Here is a 14,476-nt window from a genome sequence, read left to right on the forward strand (position 1 = left end):
AAATAATTTAGATAGTTTCCAGTATTGACAGAGTGGAAGTTGGGGAGGAGGGGGAAGTGTTCTTGTTTTAGTGTTTGTTCTCCTAGCTTTTCATTGACGGTGTTTGGTAGGAATATAGCCTCTATAGTCCTTGCTTTGTTCAACATAATTTTGGGGTTTTTGAGGGGGAGGATGAGGGAGGGAAGTGTGTGTTTTTGGGGAAGAAAATCATCCCTCATGCTCATTGTTTACCATGAATTTTTGGTGGCCAGCTGATAATATGTGTACATGTGCACCTAACATGTTGGCCGAGTAAAGTTTCAGCAGAGTATGATTAAAATGGCGTAGGATTTCAAATTTCATCAGTATAAACTGTGTCATGAATGCAAATGTCAGTGCTTCTGTGTGCAAGGGGGAGGTTGTAGCTTGAGCCATTATCATTGTAGGATAATTTTTCTCTGGCATGGAGCAAGATATCGAACTGAATAAGGTAACTATTATTATCTGCTTTGATATATGTGGAACATGAGAGAGAAAAGCTTCTCTCACTCACCCAAAGGGCACACAGCAAGCGAGGAACTTGTCATGTGGGCATCCTGATCCGATCATCACTTAACATGTTGTGATCCCTCTCCCCTGCCCCCATGCCCAGTGTAATTTGTCTTTGTCTGGACATACATACTGGTGAAAATATTTCTGAAACTTTAGCTTCTCCATGAAACACAAATCTTCTCTCCTTTCCTTCTGTTGTGTTCAAGTGATAGGTGGTAGAGGCGTTTTCAGATTTCTCCTTCCTGGGGACCCTGTCTCAAAATAGAGTCGTCCCCTTTTCAGCTTACAGACACGTGACACTGTGCCAGACCACGAGTGGAAAATCTGTGGTGGTTCAAAAGGCACACACTTTTCTATATTTATCAGTAAATGTTCTGTCTCAGACTTAAAAAACTGAAGATTTTGTCTTTAACCCTCCTCTCCCTATCATTCTGGATCCTTTTTGTTTCTCTGCAGGCCCCTGCTCCTGCTTTTGGGCATTATCCTGCCTGTGTTCCCAGCTCTCTCAACCCATTCATGCGTGCTGCCTTGCCACTCGGCTCCCTGCTGCTCTAGACAGACATCCCAATGCCGCAGACCTCCAGCCCGCTATGATTCTTTGATGTTGATGGTTTCCCTTTCCTTTTCCATTACAATAGCAATCCAAGCAGATATAGGAAAGCAGACTGCAGATTTCTAGCTGCTCCTGCAGGCTTAATGTTTTTTATTTGTCTTAAAGAACTTTGCAGTCTATAAAACTGGGGAGTAGAACAAGCCCACATCACTAGTGAGCGCTGTGTGAACCAGCATTTGGGGACCACTACACTGGAATGAAAACATGAAAACATTTTTACATTATGTGGTTCAAACATACTCTGAATCTGCAAGACTGATCTTTTGCCATAGCTGTTTTAGTGCTGCGGGATTTTAGTTTTGCAGATATGTATTGCTATCTTTTCCCTTTGAAACCAACTGAGTAAAGAGGTAGTGGGATGATGAAAACTCTCCTTTGCTGAGACTTGTGACAAATGAGTAATTCTCCCTGCTGTTCGAAATCCTGTAGAATAGGGACTTATAATGAAATTGTTGACCCATCTTTAGCTTTGGCATTTCAAATGAGATTCTGAATGTCAAATCACTGAACACATTACCGAGAATAAATGCTTGGTGAGCCACTAGTGACAAGTGGTTAAAGACTGTAAAAGGGAGCAACTGAAATGAAAAGAAATGAAATGCAGTGAAAGAGCATCACAGAGGTTGTTACTGGTGAACTGAATAAAAATAATAGCAAGCATCTCAACTTATTTTGCTGGCAGCAGGACAATATTGTTGCCAATTCATTTTTTGAAAATAGAAAAAGGTCTGCAGTGTAGTTGGAAGTCATAATTATTTTAGTGGACAGAAGCTAACTACAGAACCTACATTGCCAACGAGGTTTGACTGATTGCACCTTAAAAAGAAGGAAACAAAAGAGAAGGGCTCCAGTTGCAACACTGGCTGAAAATGGTGGATTTTATTCCTGCAGTGCTAGTAAGCCTGGCCTTACCTCTGGATTCACGGGGTAAAGAGCTGGTCTCTTACATGCAAAGGGAATCCTTTTCAGTATTATGCAGTGTCACAAAATATCTGAACTCAGCCAAATGTAGGACTATATGTCTCATCAGAATCACCTCAAGATTTCAGATAAGTAGCTAACAGACAAGATTATCTTGGCTGAAGTGTGCAAGTAAGTTATTTAGAAATATCCCAACACATACATACCTTAATGTTCTCTATGTAACGCTTCATTGCTGGACTGAGCTAGTCTCAGGAGGAAGCAGGGTAGTTTCACCAAAGATTCTGATTTTAACCAAGTATACTGTTGTTTGTCTTTTGGCTGGTTGGGAGTATTCTTCAGTTTCTCAGGAAGTTTCTATCTTTTGGCGTTGTGCTGTTTTAGATCTCAAGCCACAACCTTCACGTAGGAGATGGCTGGCCCATGTACGCTGGGCATCAAATGCATTCTTTAAAGTGTAAGGTTGCGTACAGACATTCAAGCAAGTTTTGTGGATTCAGTTCCAACAGCATTATTTTAGTTCTATCAGCCATTGCTGAATTGCAGATTTATTTGTTGACTTGATTTTTAACAGATGAACTGAAGCTTACACGGGGTTTTATGGACACAGTTTTGTAGCGTACAGAAGTTACTCGCGCAGAGGCACTGTTGGAAGCCTCATTCCTATGCATCCACTGCATTTTGTACACACATACGTGCATGCGAACACATACATGCGTGCTAGCAAATAAAACTGCACGCTATACTATACTATACCAACCTGCATATTTTCCACAAGCTGTATGTGAAAACTAAATTGACGTCATCCAGGCATGACATCGTTGTAAAAGGGATTGAGGGATGAAGCGAGTGGGGAGAACATTTCTCTTTGCTTGCTTTGAATACAACAGCAGTTAGAACGAGCAGATTGACGTTGTATTCCCTCCAGGTGGTGAAATTGTGATCCTTTCTCTATCCTCACCTATGTGCTTGAGAAATGAGAAACTGCACGTCTTTTGCAACAGTTCCATGTGTTTTTTGGATGGATGCGTTATACTGCATATGCATTCTCTCGGTTTGTTTTCCTTTGTCCTGATTGCTGTTAGAAGGGAGAGCAATATCTGAAATTCATATGCTCACCAGCTGTGGGCCCTTAAATAGAGCAGCGACGGACTAGCATTATGGCTGTGGAGAGCTGCATGGTGGGGCTTTTGGGGGGGCACGCCCTGGCAGAGCGGTGCTGTGGGAGTTCAGATACACTGCAGCGTTGTTTCCATCCCTCATCACGCAGCCTCATTTTTACAGCACTCCAAAGTGTGCTTTCTGCCCTGGCTTTCTGCAAACCGTACTGCTTCCAGTCTTCTGCGTGGGGGGGCTTGCTGCTGAATGTGGGGGTGGAGGGAGCGTTCTTGTACCTGTGTGTGCTGCCTGAGACAGCTTCCTCGCTAAGCTCCCCTCACCTTCTTAAAAAAATATATTAAAAAAAAAAAAAAAAGAAGAAGAGCAGCTTGCTAGCAATCCACCAGAGGAGCCAACTCAGCTGCAGACAGACAGGCAGGCAGGCAGGCAGCCAGGACTGAAGTAAAAGCAGCCTGAGAATCACTGGCAACAGCCCAGACTGCCTTCCTCAGTTTGGACTGCTCTCCCCTAAAATATGCGTCCGTAGCCATGGACCCTCAAGGGCCAAAATCTGTGAATACCCAGTGAGTACGGGGGTCCAGTGCAGCAAAACAATAGACTTTCAGCATTTTTGCTCAGGTTTCATTCCCAGCAGGAGAGCTAGGCTTTCTTTCCTTCGCAAGCGAAAACTGAGATGAGCTCTTTGTGTCCCAAGATTTGAAGCCTGTGTAAGCTTTAAAAGCTGTCCTTCCTCCAGCGACAGCTGTTTTACATTTAATCCAGAAAAACTGTGCAATTGCTGTCTCTGGGTGCTGAAGAAATGTGCAACATGACTTCAGTACAGAATTAAGTATTTCTCACATTGTCTACCCCCGTGATTTTTATATCAATATTTACTTCGGAGAGGTATCTTTAGACTCAGTAAAGCAAGATTTATTAAGTGTTTCGAGATTCTCCAATGAAGAAGAAAGTATGAACAAAAATTTGTTTCAGCCTTAAAGGGTTTCTATGTGGTGTAGGTACTGGCTGTTTTTAGCTTCACTGCAGATGGAAATGGACGAAAACAAGCAAAGACCAATTTACACTTGTGGTAAATATGGCACCTATTATCCCTAAGAAAAGGAAGGAATAATGGGAAATTGACAGAGAACTGTAGCAAAGAACTGTAATGTGATATTTCATGAGAGGGAAGGATTTTGAGAAATCTTTGTAGACCTGCCAATTCTCCATCTCCTCCAAGGCCGTGCTTGGAATTTGTGGGAAGATTGGCAATTATTTGAGGCACTTAAAAATCAATGTAGTTCTAGCTGAAGTAGAACCAAAAGAAAAGAGAAAAATCAAGCCTATCTTGAGAGGCTTCCCCTTTTTCACATAATGCATAATATATTTTAGGGCATCATCCTGACTCTCACAGCATGTAGCGGGTGGGGCTTTTTTTCTTCCTACAAAAATGTTGAACAGCAGTGCAATTTGATACAGAAAGTGATTTATTCCCCTGCTGATAACTGAGATCATCTAGCATTCCAGACAAGCACGGTTAATGGATGACTTATCCCTCACCCGGCAGCTGATTACAGGACCTCAGGAGACAGCAGGCAGCTCTGAGTGAGGTTATAGAAACAACATGGCATTTTATTTTCCTTTTAGTGTTATTGCGACTATATTCAGCCCTGGAATGCTACGGCTGTATCAGTCTCGGCCCCCTGCAGCACTGGCATGCATGTAGGTGGGTAGGCAGCACTGAGACACCCTTGCTCTCAGACATTAATTCTCCCTTTTTGCTATCTCTCTGTAAACTTCTGTGGGGCAGACTAATGGGCAGTCATTTGTTTGATGCCTGCGGACAGGAGAAGTTCTGCCAAGTCTGATGATGACTTTTTATTGAAAATCCTGCTAACTTATGGGTTGGTTTTAAACCCCTCCAGCCCTTGAAGGAATGTCAGTGTTCCGAGGAGTACACCTTAACACGAATTGAAAGATGCTACCTCCTGGCATCTGCCCATGGAATTTTGCTCAGGTTGATTCCTACGAGTATCCGTTAAAAATATCTGAGACGATAGCTGGTATTGCCATCAGCAGAGATAAATGAGGTCTGCGATGATTCTTTTTCCTTAGCAGATGCTTGTTCACAAAGAAGATGAAGACTCAGTGGTTGAGCAGCAGAGAGAAGCTTGCCCTGCTAGGGTTTTGCTAAGAAATCTTAAGTAGCTGCCTTTTTTTTTTTTTTTTTTTTTAATTAAAAAAAAGACTTGTTTCAGAAGACACAATTCCAGAAAAAGTAATTCAGTTACATGTCACTAAATATCTGGCTTTGCAGGGAAGCTGTCACATGATTCAATTTTCTCATGCAGCTTAGAGAACTAATTTATTTTCTGAATTTATCACACCCCTCTGCATCTTCTGAACATTACACCATCCGCTCCATGCTACGTGTGTCCTTTCTATGAACTTTTAAGTAAAACTCAGATGTGTGAATGAAGTATTGCGAGAGTGTTTTGGTGTAAAAAATGTAGATTTTGTTCCAAATGTTTTTTTAATACCTTTCTTTCTCTTTCCAGTACTACCAGCTCAACTGCAAGCAGTTGTGATACGGAATTTACAAAGGAGGATGAGCAGCGGCTGAAAGATTACATCCAGCAGTTGAAAAATGACAGGGCAGCAGTGAAACTGACAATGCTGGAGCTGGAAAGCATCCACATTGATCCCCTTAGTTATGACGTTAAACCTCGTGGAGACAGCCAGAGGCTAGACCTGGAAAATGCGGTCTTGATGCAGGAGCTTATGGCAATGAAGGTATTGTATTTATATCCAACAGGCTAACTGCACTGCTGGCAATGCCCCTGCGCTGCAAAACATGCTCAGTCACACATGGGAGGCTTTGATGGTGATCACTGGGTAACAAAGGGTAACTTTGTTCAAACAAATAATGAGGGCTGAAAATCCAGTAGTCAGAAAGTGACAGAAGGCAGTGCATTAACAGTGATGAGCTACGTGTGTTTTGAATTAGGCGAGGGCTTCATCTGTGGCTCTAAACTTGGAATGCTCTCCTTGGCAAACCAGATGTGTTCTCTAAGAGATATGGCAACTGAGTTGCTTAAGGGTGACCAAAAGCATGATACAGCACTTCCCAAGAGACAGTTCATTACTTTACTTAGAAGCTTGCAAATGTGCATCTTGAATATTCGCGAACTGAAGCAGAACAAACTCACCTCCTTTTAGTATTGCCGTGGGAGGAGGAATGGTCTGTCAGAAACTACCATCCCTAATGCTCTCCAGTGGTTGGTCACAAGCCCAGAGCTGTTCTAGGCACTGTGTTGCAATCTATAGCTCAGTTCAGAGCCCGAGCAAAGACTGCGGTGCATAATGACTTGCAGTAACAGAGGTTTTCGGAGAAAACTCTGGTCCCTCGGGCCTGGTTTATACGTCCAGTTCTAAAGATGTGATCTAGAAAAACTGACCTTTATTGACCAGGTATAGAGCTTACATCATTTTAAATCTGGCTTCTGTATTGACTTTGAGAGGGCGAACTAAAACATAGGAACATATTAAAGGCAATACAAGTGCATGTCTGCATTTAGAAATTGTCTGTGTTTGGTTCAGTTTAAACAAGTTTAATTTCTGCATGTTAGCAAGTGCTATTTTAGTCAACTAATGGCAGATATGTCAGGTACCATGTGGGACAGCAATTCTTAATAGGTTTGTAAGCTTCTAAAGCTATAGATTTTTGTTCAGATGTGCTACTGGTGTTTAACTGGTAGCCTAGTAATGATAATTATGTTCTTAGTGGTGCTGCCTTTCATGATGACAAATACAATTTTGCAATAATGCAGTCAATATTTGCGGTTCAGAAAAAAAGATTGCCTGCTACCAGTCAGAAGACTTAAACTTATGTTACTTGTTTGAATATATTGTCGCCAACAGGCACATACTCCCCATAATTAAAGCATGCAAGATGTACTGGAAGACATTTGTAGATAATTAGATGTATATTTCAGATATCAGACTTCCTTCTCCTCTTTCGCGTCCAGATCTTTGCTGAAATCTCTTGTACGCCATTCTTACCTCTGTCTTTAAATTGATAGGTAAAAGCAAACTGCAGAGCTGTCCCTTGTGATTAGGAACATCAACGTTTGCATGTCATCATTCTGGCACAGTTTTGAGTGCTGGTAATCCTTTTGTTCATTAACTGATCATGTAACTATTTTTGACATGTGGTATCCACTCATAACTTCTGGCTGGACCTAGCACATTGGGTTTTCAAGTGCAGGAATTGTCCCTAGAAGAAGAAGAAGAAATCTTTCTTCTTGGTTCGTTTGTATGCAGTGTATGCGAAAACAGACACACATTTTATATAGGTGGCTGAAGTCACCTTCAGTCCTTTCTGGTACAGAAAAACTGACAGTACTGTTATTCATTATAATTTGTTGTACTGTGCTGGAATTTACAACTGCAGGAAATCCCTAGGATTCTGAAAAGGATATGGTGAAAACAAGTTTGTCAAAGCTTGGAATGGATTTGTTGGTAAGTGGTCTCCTGCTATAGAAATTGAGAACTCCTGCCTTCTATGCATATGCATTACAAAAGGCACAGCTACACTCTGCTGCGCTTTGGCCCCAAGAGAATGTGCCACCTTGTTGGCATCCATGGTTGTTGCTCAAGTCTGCATTACACCTTGCTGATATGTTCAGCAAGCTATAACATAGGTGAACCTAAGGGCAGAACTCAATGGATGTCTTCGCTTTCTGAGTGCATGGGATGGACTTGTCTGAGCTGCAGAGGACTTCATCATGTAGCAGCTCTTAATTTGTTCCCTCCCTTCCACATTCTTAGGAAGGATGATACAGCTTGATTGAGCTACTCAAGGATTTTCTGCCTTGATGGGTCTTACGACCTGCTACTCTCTTCCTGAAATTTGTATCTCTGTTGGAATCTCTGCTTCATCTTTTGGCACCTTCATTTGTGACTACCAGTAAAAACTGATCACCGCATCAGTCATATTGCTTCGTGCATCTATGTGTTATGCTGATAATGTTCTGAAAATGCCGTTACACCATTAGTTCTTCATTACTGATGAATATGACCCATAAAAAGGTGGTTTGGGGATGGTTTCTTTCTTGCCCTGTTTATTTTTTTAGTGATCCAGCATGTAAGGCATAGTGGTCTGCCAGTACTTCTGTAAAATCCAATTCTTTGCTTCAAGCAACAGTTAACCATGTTTCCAAATATATTCTTGTCTGCAGTTTGTCATCATTCAATGGTCTTGCTTTGAGGTCAGTTGTTTTCATGCCCCACTTAGCAAGGAGATTAATTCTGATGGGTGTAAATAATTCTTGGTTTACAGCCTTTCTGCATTTCAAAGGACTTAATCTAGATAAGAAGTCTCAGCTTTCTACACTGATAATTTTTCCTCTTCTGTGTACAGGTGGTGATAATATTGCTTATAATGTGCTTTGAGACTACAGTCTCTTTGTGGAAAATGTTAAGAATCTGGTTGTCCACCTTTGTTGCAGCATTTCACGCTCTTATAGATGTATATAGTAAAATACAGTTAACTAGACCATGGCATTTATACGCTCTGATATTTGTTTTACTTCTGAAGGCTGGTGTGTTCCACCTTGTGTACTGTGATCCTCCTGGATTCCCTTTTCCTGACTTTTAGAACTTCTTGCCACTTCAGAGTCCTTGATGTTTTATTCTTCTGACATGACCGCATCCAACACGAATTTTCATTTTGAGGATGTCGTGGTGTTTCTGATTATATTGGGTCAGGAGTTTTTAATTGTCTTTTTAGTTTTCCCTCAAATTCAGAATTACAATATGACTGCAAGTACAAAATATTCCTCAATATTCAATTAATTAGTCCTGAAATGACTGCTAGATTTGGTGATTGAAGCTTGTGAATTTGCATGGGTTGCGTACGTCTTCTGCAATCAACTGTAAGAGTGACCACGTGCTATCTCCTCCTTCAGGGTTTCATTTTGTAAACGCCACTTGTGCTTTACGCCCACACTCTGAAGAAGCAGATATGTTAAATTGCAAAATATTTCATCAGCATCCTGTAATTAGGAAAAAAGGGGATAGTAAATATACAAAGGTGATGTTGGTATTGAAATTAAAGTTAGATGCTATCTTTAGAAAACATATTTTCATGGAAAAAATTACTGCATATGTAAAGGCTAATTAACTCTCTAAGTAAACCTGAGCTGCTTAAATTTTCCCACATGAAACATTACTGTTACCACTCTGCCTCACAGATTGTATGTGTCCATACCAGAATCCTCAACTGTAGTTTTAGTTTTTAACTTCAGCCTTTCCATTTCTTCCTGCTCCTTCCCTAGGAGCCTCTGTAAGGCACTGGCTGACAGTTCTTCCACTTTTCCCCTGCTTTGTCTTTGCTTTCTGCTTCAAAGTCACATTTTCTTCACATGAGAAAACTAACGTATATGGGGTGCTTTTGGAGTCCATGATATGTCTTCTGGGACAGGATGCAAACTTGTGGATTCATATATGGTGATATAAGTTTACTGTCTTCATAAACAAAGGAGTTAACCCTTGATCCTCAAATTTATTTTGACCTAGGATATATAGCACATACTAGGGTATGTGGTACAAACATCCAGTCTTTAAGGTAAAACTTCTAAGTGGTGAGGAAAATCAGTTCCACAGATTCATTGCTGCAGTGGTTAAATTCACCTTTTTCTTTTACGAAATATGTGTCCCTTATTTCTAGAAGTTGCCTAGCTTCAGCTTCCAGCCTGGGAAGATTTTGTCATGACCCTCCCACACAGATAGCCCTCTGTCAAGAGTATCTCCTATTCACATAAGTGCCAAAATACTCTGCTCAAATTACTTCTCAGCCTTCACTAGGCAGGCTAAGTAGATTAATGGCTTCAGAAATGGAGGCTTAAGAAGTTAAATGCATACACTTAAGTATACCAGACAGTCCAGTTCAACTCCTATAACTAAATTTCCCCATCATTATTTATCAGTAGTATTTACATTTTTACTGTTGACAAAGGAAATTAACGGTAAGTTTGCCTAACAACTAAATTTCTGTAAACCACATTGAATGAAACTGATTGTACCCCTGACCTTCAGTTCACAAACAAGTAGATGAATAAATGAATGGTGTTAAAGCTCATACAAACATTTCCAAGCCTGAGGGTTTTTAGGATATGGATTTTATTTTTGCATGGTTGGTGATTCTGAATAAGCCAATGATTACCTGTAACTACTATATGCTGTTTGTAATCGTGCTACACCTGTGCGCACTGCTTAATCTTAATCCTGACAGCAGATTTTTGGTAGGAATGTAGATTCTTTTCTATAGAAAAAGTCTAAATATGATTCAAGATCCGTGTTTGTATAATCTTAGATAATAATGGGTATAATACAAAGAGCATTATTTTTGAAGATAAGGTAAGATACCTCTGATATTTTTGTGACTAGAATATGTTCTTTTGTTTAAAAAAATATTTTAAAATAGTGATTTTCTCCTAGGCAGGCCACACAACAAGAAACTTCTGTCTTTCAGAGATGTTTACGCAGTGAACAAGTCTAAATCTGAACTATAATACAGAAAATGGCTGCATTCACCCATGAGGTGACGTAGGGCACAGCAAGCTCAACAGTGGGGACATGATTCTGGGTTGGATTTTTTTTGTTGTTTTGGTGATCTTTTGTTTGTTTGGTGGTGATTTTTTAACACATAATGTTATGTGTTTCTAGGACTATCTCTTTAAATGTTCTGTAGGTGCTGGGTTTTCCTGGGTTCAGAAAATAATGAGACATTTCACAGAAGAAACTTTTCCGAAGGGTTGTTAAACACAAAGAACCTTCTGGTTCAGGATAGCCATCAGCTGCTTTTTTTGGGAGGCTGGGAGTGCTGAAAGGGTCACTGCGCTCATACCTTGTTCTTACACTTGTGCCCAGCCACTGTCAGAGCAGATGTTAAAGCAGAGGTCTGTCCCCAAATAGCGGTTGTGTTACAACAGTTGACAGCCCTGTCATAAATATCAGAGTGGCAGAAGAATTACGTACAAGAATAAGCTCTCAGAATTGAGCGTCTTTCTATGAAGTAGCAGTGTCCATCTTCTGTGGATTATATTTATGGAAGAATATTAGCAAGAGCAATTGTGTCAACCTCCAGTTGTGTATAGTTGGGATTCTGGCCACCTAGAAGAGGGACATTAAAAATGGACATCCGATAGTGCCATATCCAGTTGCCCTTTTTGACTGACTTATTCTACCACAGAGGCTGGTACTATGAGGCAGGAATATGTGATCCGTGTTTGCTGTCCTAGTCCCTCAGACCTATTCCACTGTAATGAGATGATAACCCAACTCTTAATTCTTATGTATTAGTAAGAAACTGGAATCTGGCATTTAGGGAGCTGTTTGACAAGAAAGTCAGACACTCCTGGCAATGGTCTCTGAAGGGCAAGGTAGAACCAAAGAAATTTCAGCAACTGTGGCAGCCTCCTCAGATCCCTGATACTCTGGTTTCAGCACCACAATAGCTGCTCTGTTGCCTCTGAGCTTATTTCTGAGGCTGATTAAGGGATGGCACAGCTTGTCGTACTCACTCTCAAAATACACCAGTCTTTTGACAAATACACTATGTGATTATAAAAACCCTTCTGGATGCCGGTAAGTGTTCTCCATGGAAAGAACACTCAAGTAAGAGGACTGGATGAAGACCTTGTTTTAAACTCATCTTCCTTTAGGTATGTAGTCCCATGAAGCAGCATGCTGATAATGTTTCTTCAACAGGAGGAGATGGCAGAGCTCAAGGCACAGCTTTACCTGCTAGAGAAGGAGAAGAAGGCATTGGAATTGAAACTGAGCACTCGAGAGGCCCAGGAGCAGGCCTACCTTGTCCACATTGAGCACTTGAAGTCTGAAGTGGAAGAGCAAAAGGAGCAGAGAATGAGGTCTCTCAGCTCAACCAGCAGCGGAAGCAAAGACAAATTGGGCAAGGTCAGGAGTCGAAATGTTTCCAAAATTGGTGTAAATACGGTTTATCATACCTCCCAATAGCAGTCTTTATCATGTTAGTCATTCTCCTCTTCTGTCTATATGTATGTCTTTTCTCTCTTCTCCAGTTGTTAGGTGGTTCTTTCCGTGCTGTGACTTATGAGGACTTTGCAGAATTGCTGTTAAACCTGGGCTAAAATAAGGTTGTCGTTTTGGGGAGGAGCACAACAAAGCTATTCTTGCCAAACATACAAGCTACTGTGTGGTTGGGCATGTTGTGTCTTGCCTGTTGCCACTCACTGGAAACAGTGGAAGAGAATACAAGCCAAACACCATCCTCCCCCTACTCCAAACACAAAATATGAAAAAACAGAGCTCATTTCTATGAAGCAGTTATAACGACAGTCTCTTTTTCCAAGTCAGACAGTTTGGAATAATTTGAGGATGAAGATTATTCCCCCTTTAGTGTAATGCAAAATAAACAGATTTCTGCATTTACATTAATAATTTACATGAAGAAATAGTGATACCTAGAAGAACTTCAAGCCTGCTGGTTTAGTGCTATATCCCTTGAAAACCTCAGTAATAAAATTTGTTTAAAAACAAAACCTGCAGCCAGTATATAAATGCATGTTTCTTTTCTTGTTTCTAGCAAAGCATCATCTGAGTTGTTTGATGCAGTGCCTCTTTGTTTCAAATGTGGTGTCAAAAGTAATATAAGGCACCAGCAGTTAAGCACACTATAGCAGAATTCTGTAAATGTGTGAGCTGTGGTGGTTTAGGAAGCATCTAGAAGGATTTGTGAAGTATTAGTATGTTGATACACTGTCACATTGTTGTGACATCGTGATGTTTATTTCACCTCCATTTTAAAAGTAACTGCAAACTAAGAGGTTTTCAGAGTTTTCCCACTAAAATGGCAACTTCAAATTAGATGGCCTTTCCTCATTTCTCAGGAATGCAGTGATGGCACCGCAACACCGTTAACACTAGCTGAGCTGAGACCGTACAACGAGACTGAACTGACTGCTGAACTGACAAATGCACTCCGGCGGTAAGCAGCTTCCTTCACCAGAGATGTGGTGACTTCTGTTGGTCCAGGGCGAGGTTTCGTTCTGAGCCTTTGCTCTTACTCTCAAGTGATTTTGAGAGCGATCACAGGCTTTTCCTGTGGGACAGAAAAGGATCAAAGTTTTTCTAAACTTCCTCTCTCTTTTGCTGTTGTTCTCCAGCTGATGAAGGTCCTCACATGGTACTCAGCTTCTTTCTCCTTGAGGTTCTTTAAAATTCAGATTAATTGTATCCCTAAGAAACCCTCATAATGTCAGGAATGTCCATTTTCAGGCAAGAATATGAGGCACAAAAGAGTGACATGACTTGCTTGAGGGCATGCAGAAAACCTTTAGTGGAGACAGGATGTGAAGTGTGATCTTTGGGTAAGAAGGTTTCTCACAGATTAGAACTTGGGTAGGAGTTACAGGAGTGGGAATTGCAGTGATTTTGATGACTCAGACGCTGCATTTGTCTCCTGAGTATGTAAGTAGAGCCACAGTTCAATTACGAATGGCATTGTTGTGTGAAGCATTAAGTTTTCCAACGAGAGAGAAAATTGATGTCTTGACAAACTGCTTTTATCAACAGCCAGGTTTTAAGCCAAAGCTTTCAGTACAGTTATACATTAACTAGGTATTTGTTTGTGCAGCAGTTTTTGCCGCACCACCTATGTGGTAAAATTCACGACAAAGATACTCATTGTTTTGATAGTTGTTTCAGTACTTGTTCCGGCTTTTCTAAGACATGGCTGCCTAATATCTAATGTGGTTATTGTACTTAGAACCTGTCCAAAACGCTACTAAGAATTTTGGCTGGGAAGAGTGTAATTTGCTTTTTTGGTGTTTGCCACCCTCATTAATGGTGGAACGTCTTCCCGGGCAGCTGTGGTGTTTGGTTCCTGAAGTGCTTTTTTCATAGGTGCAAGTTGTAGAGCGCCTGGGGACACTTAAGCCTGAGAGGCATTATGTAAAAATGTAAGATCGTTACCACTGCAGAATCAATACATCTCATACCATTTGCTTAATAGTCTGGCAGTTGCTGAGTATTTAGTTTGCTTGATGCAGGAAACAAAATTCTGTGGTTAAAATAATCAAAACTGTCATTTGTGTGGGGGCGGGTAAAACCCATCAACAAAGTCATTTGCATAAACATTGCATAGAGCCATTGGCCTCCCCCATACCCCCCACATTCCAGTCCCGGTGTGAGCCGCTCCACTGGCATTTTCTGTCTTCACTCAAGCTGCAGCTTTTTCCTGTTCTTGTTATTTGCTCCTGGATTTCAAGA

The 14,476-nt window shown here is 41.0% G+C and overlaps 1 protein-coding gene across 5 annotated transcripts in view; it reads left to right on the forward strand.

Moving 5' to 3' along the window:
• The window catches only part of MCC (MCC regulator of WNT signaling pathway), a 207,173-nt gene that overhangs the window by 177,519 nt on the left and 15,178 nt on the right, over positions 1-14,476 (forward strand). For all 5 annotated transcript variants that reach the window (XM_063321360.1, XM_063321361.1, XM_063321363.1 and 2 more), the window contains 3 exons: positions 5,722-5,956; positions 11,936-12,142; positions 13,096-13,193. In XM_063321360.1, coding sequence (XP_063177430.1) covers positions 5,722-5,956; positions 11,936-12,142; positions 13,096-13,193 — 540 coding nt within the window. The remainder of the gene's footprint in view (positions 1-5,721; positions 5,957-11,935; positions 12,143-13,095; positions 13,194-14,476) is intronic.

Source organism: Chroicocephalus ridibundus, chromosome Z (genome assembly GCF_963924245.1).
Source record: "Chroicocephalus ridibundus chromosome Z, bChrRid1.1, whole genome shotgun sequence".
Lineage (NCBI taxonomy): Eukaryota > Metazoa > Chordata > Aves > Charadriiformes > Laridae > Chroicocephalus > Chroicocephalus ridibundus.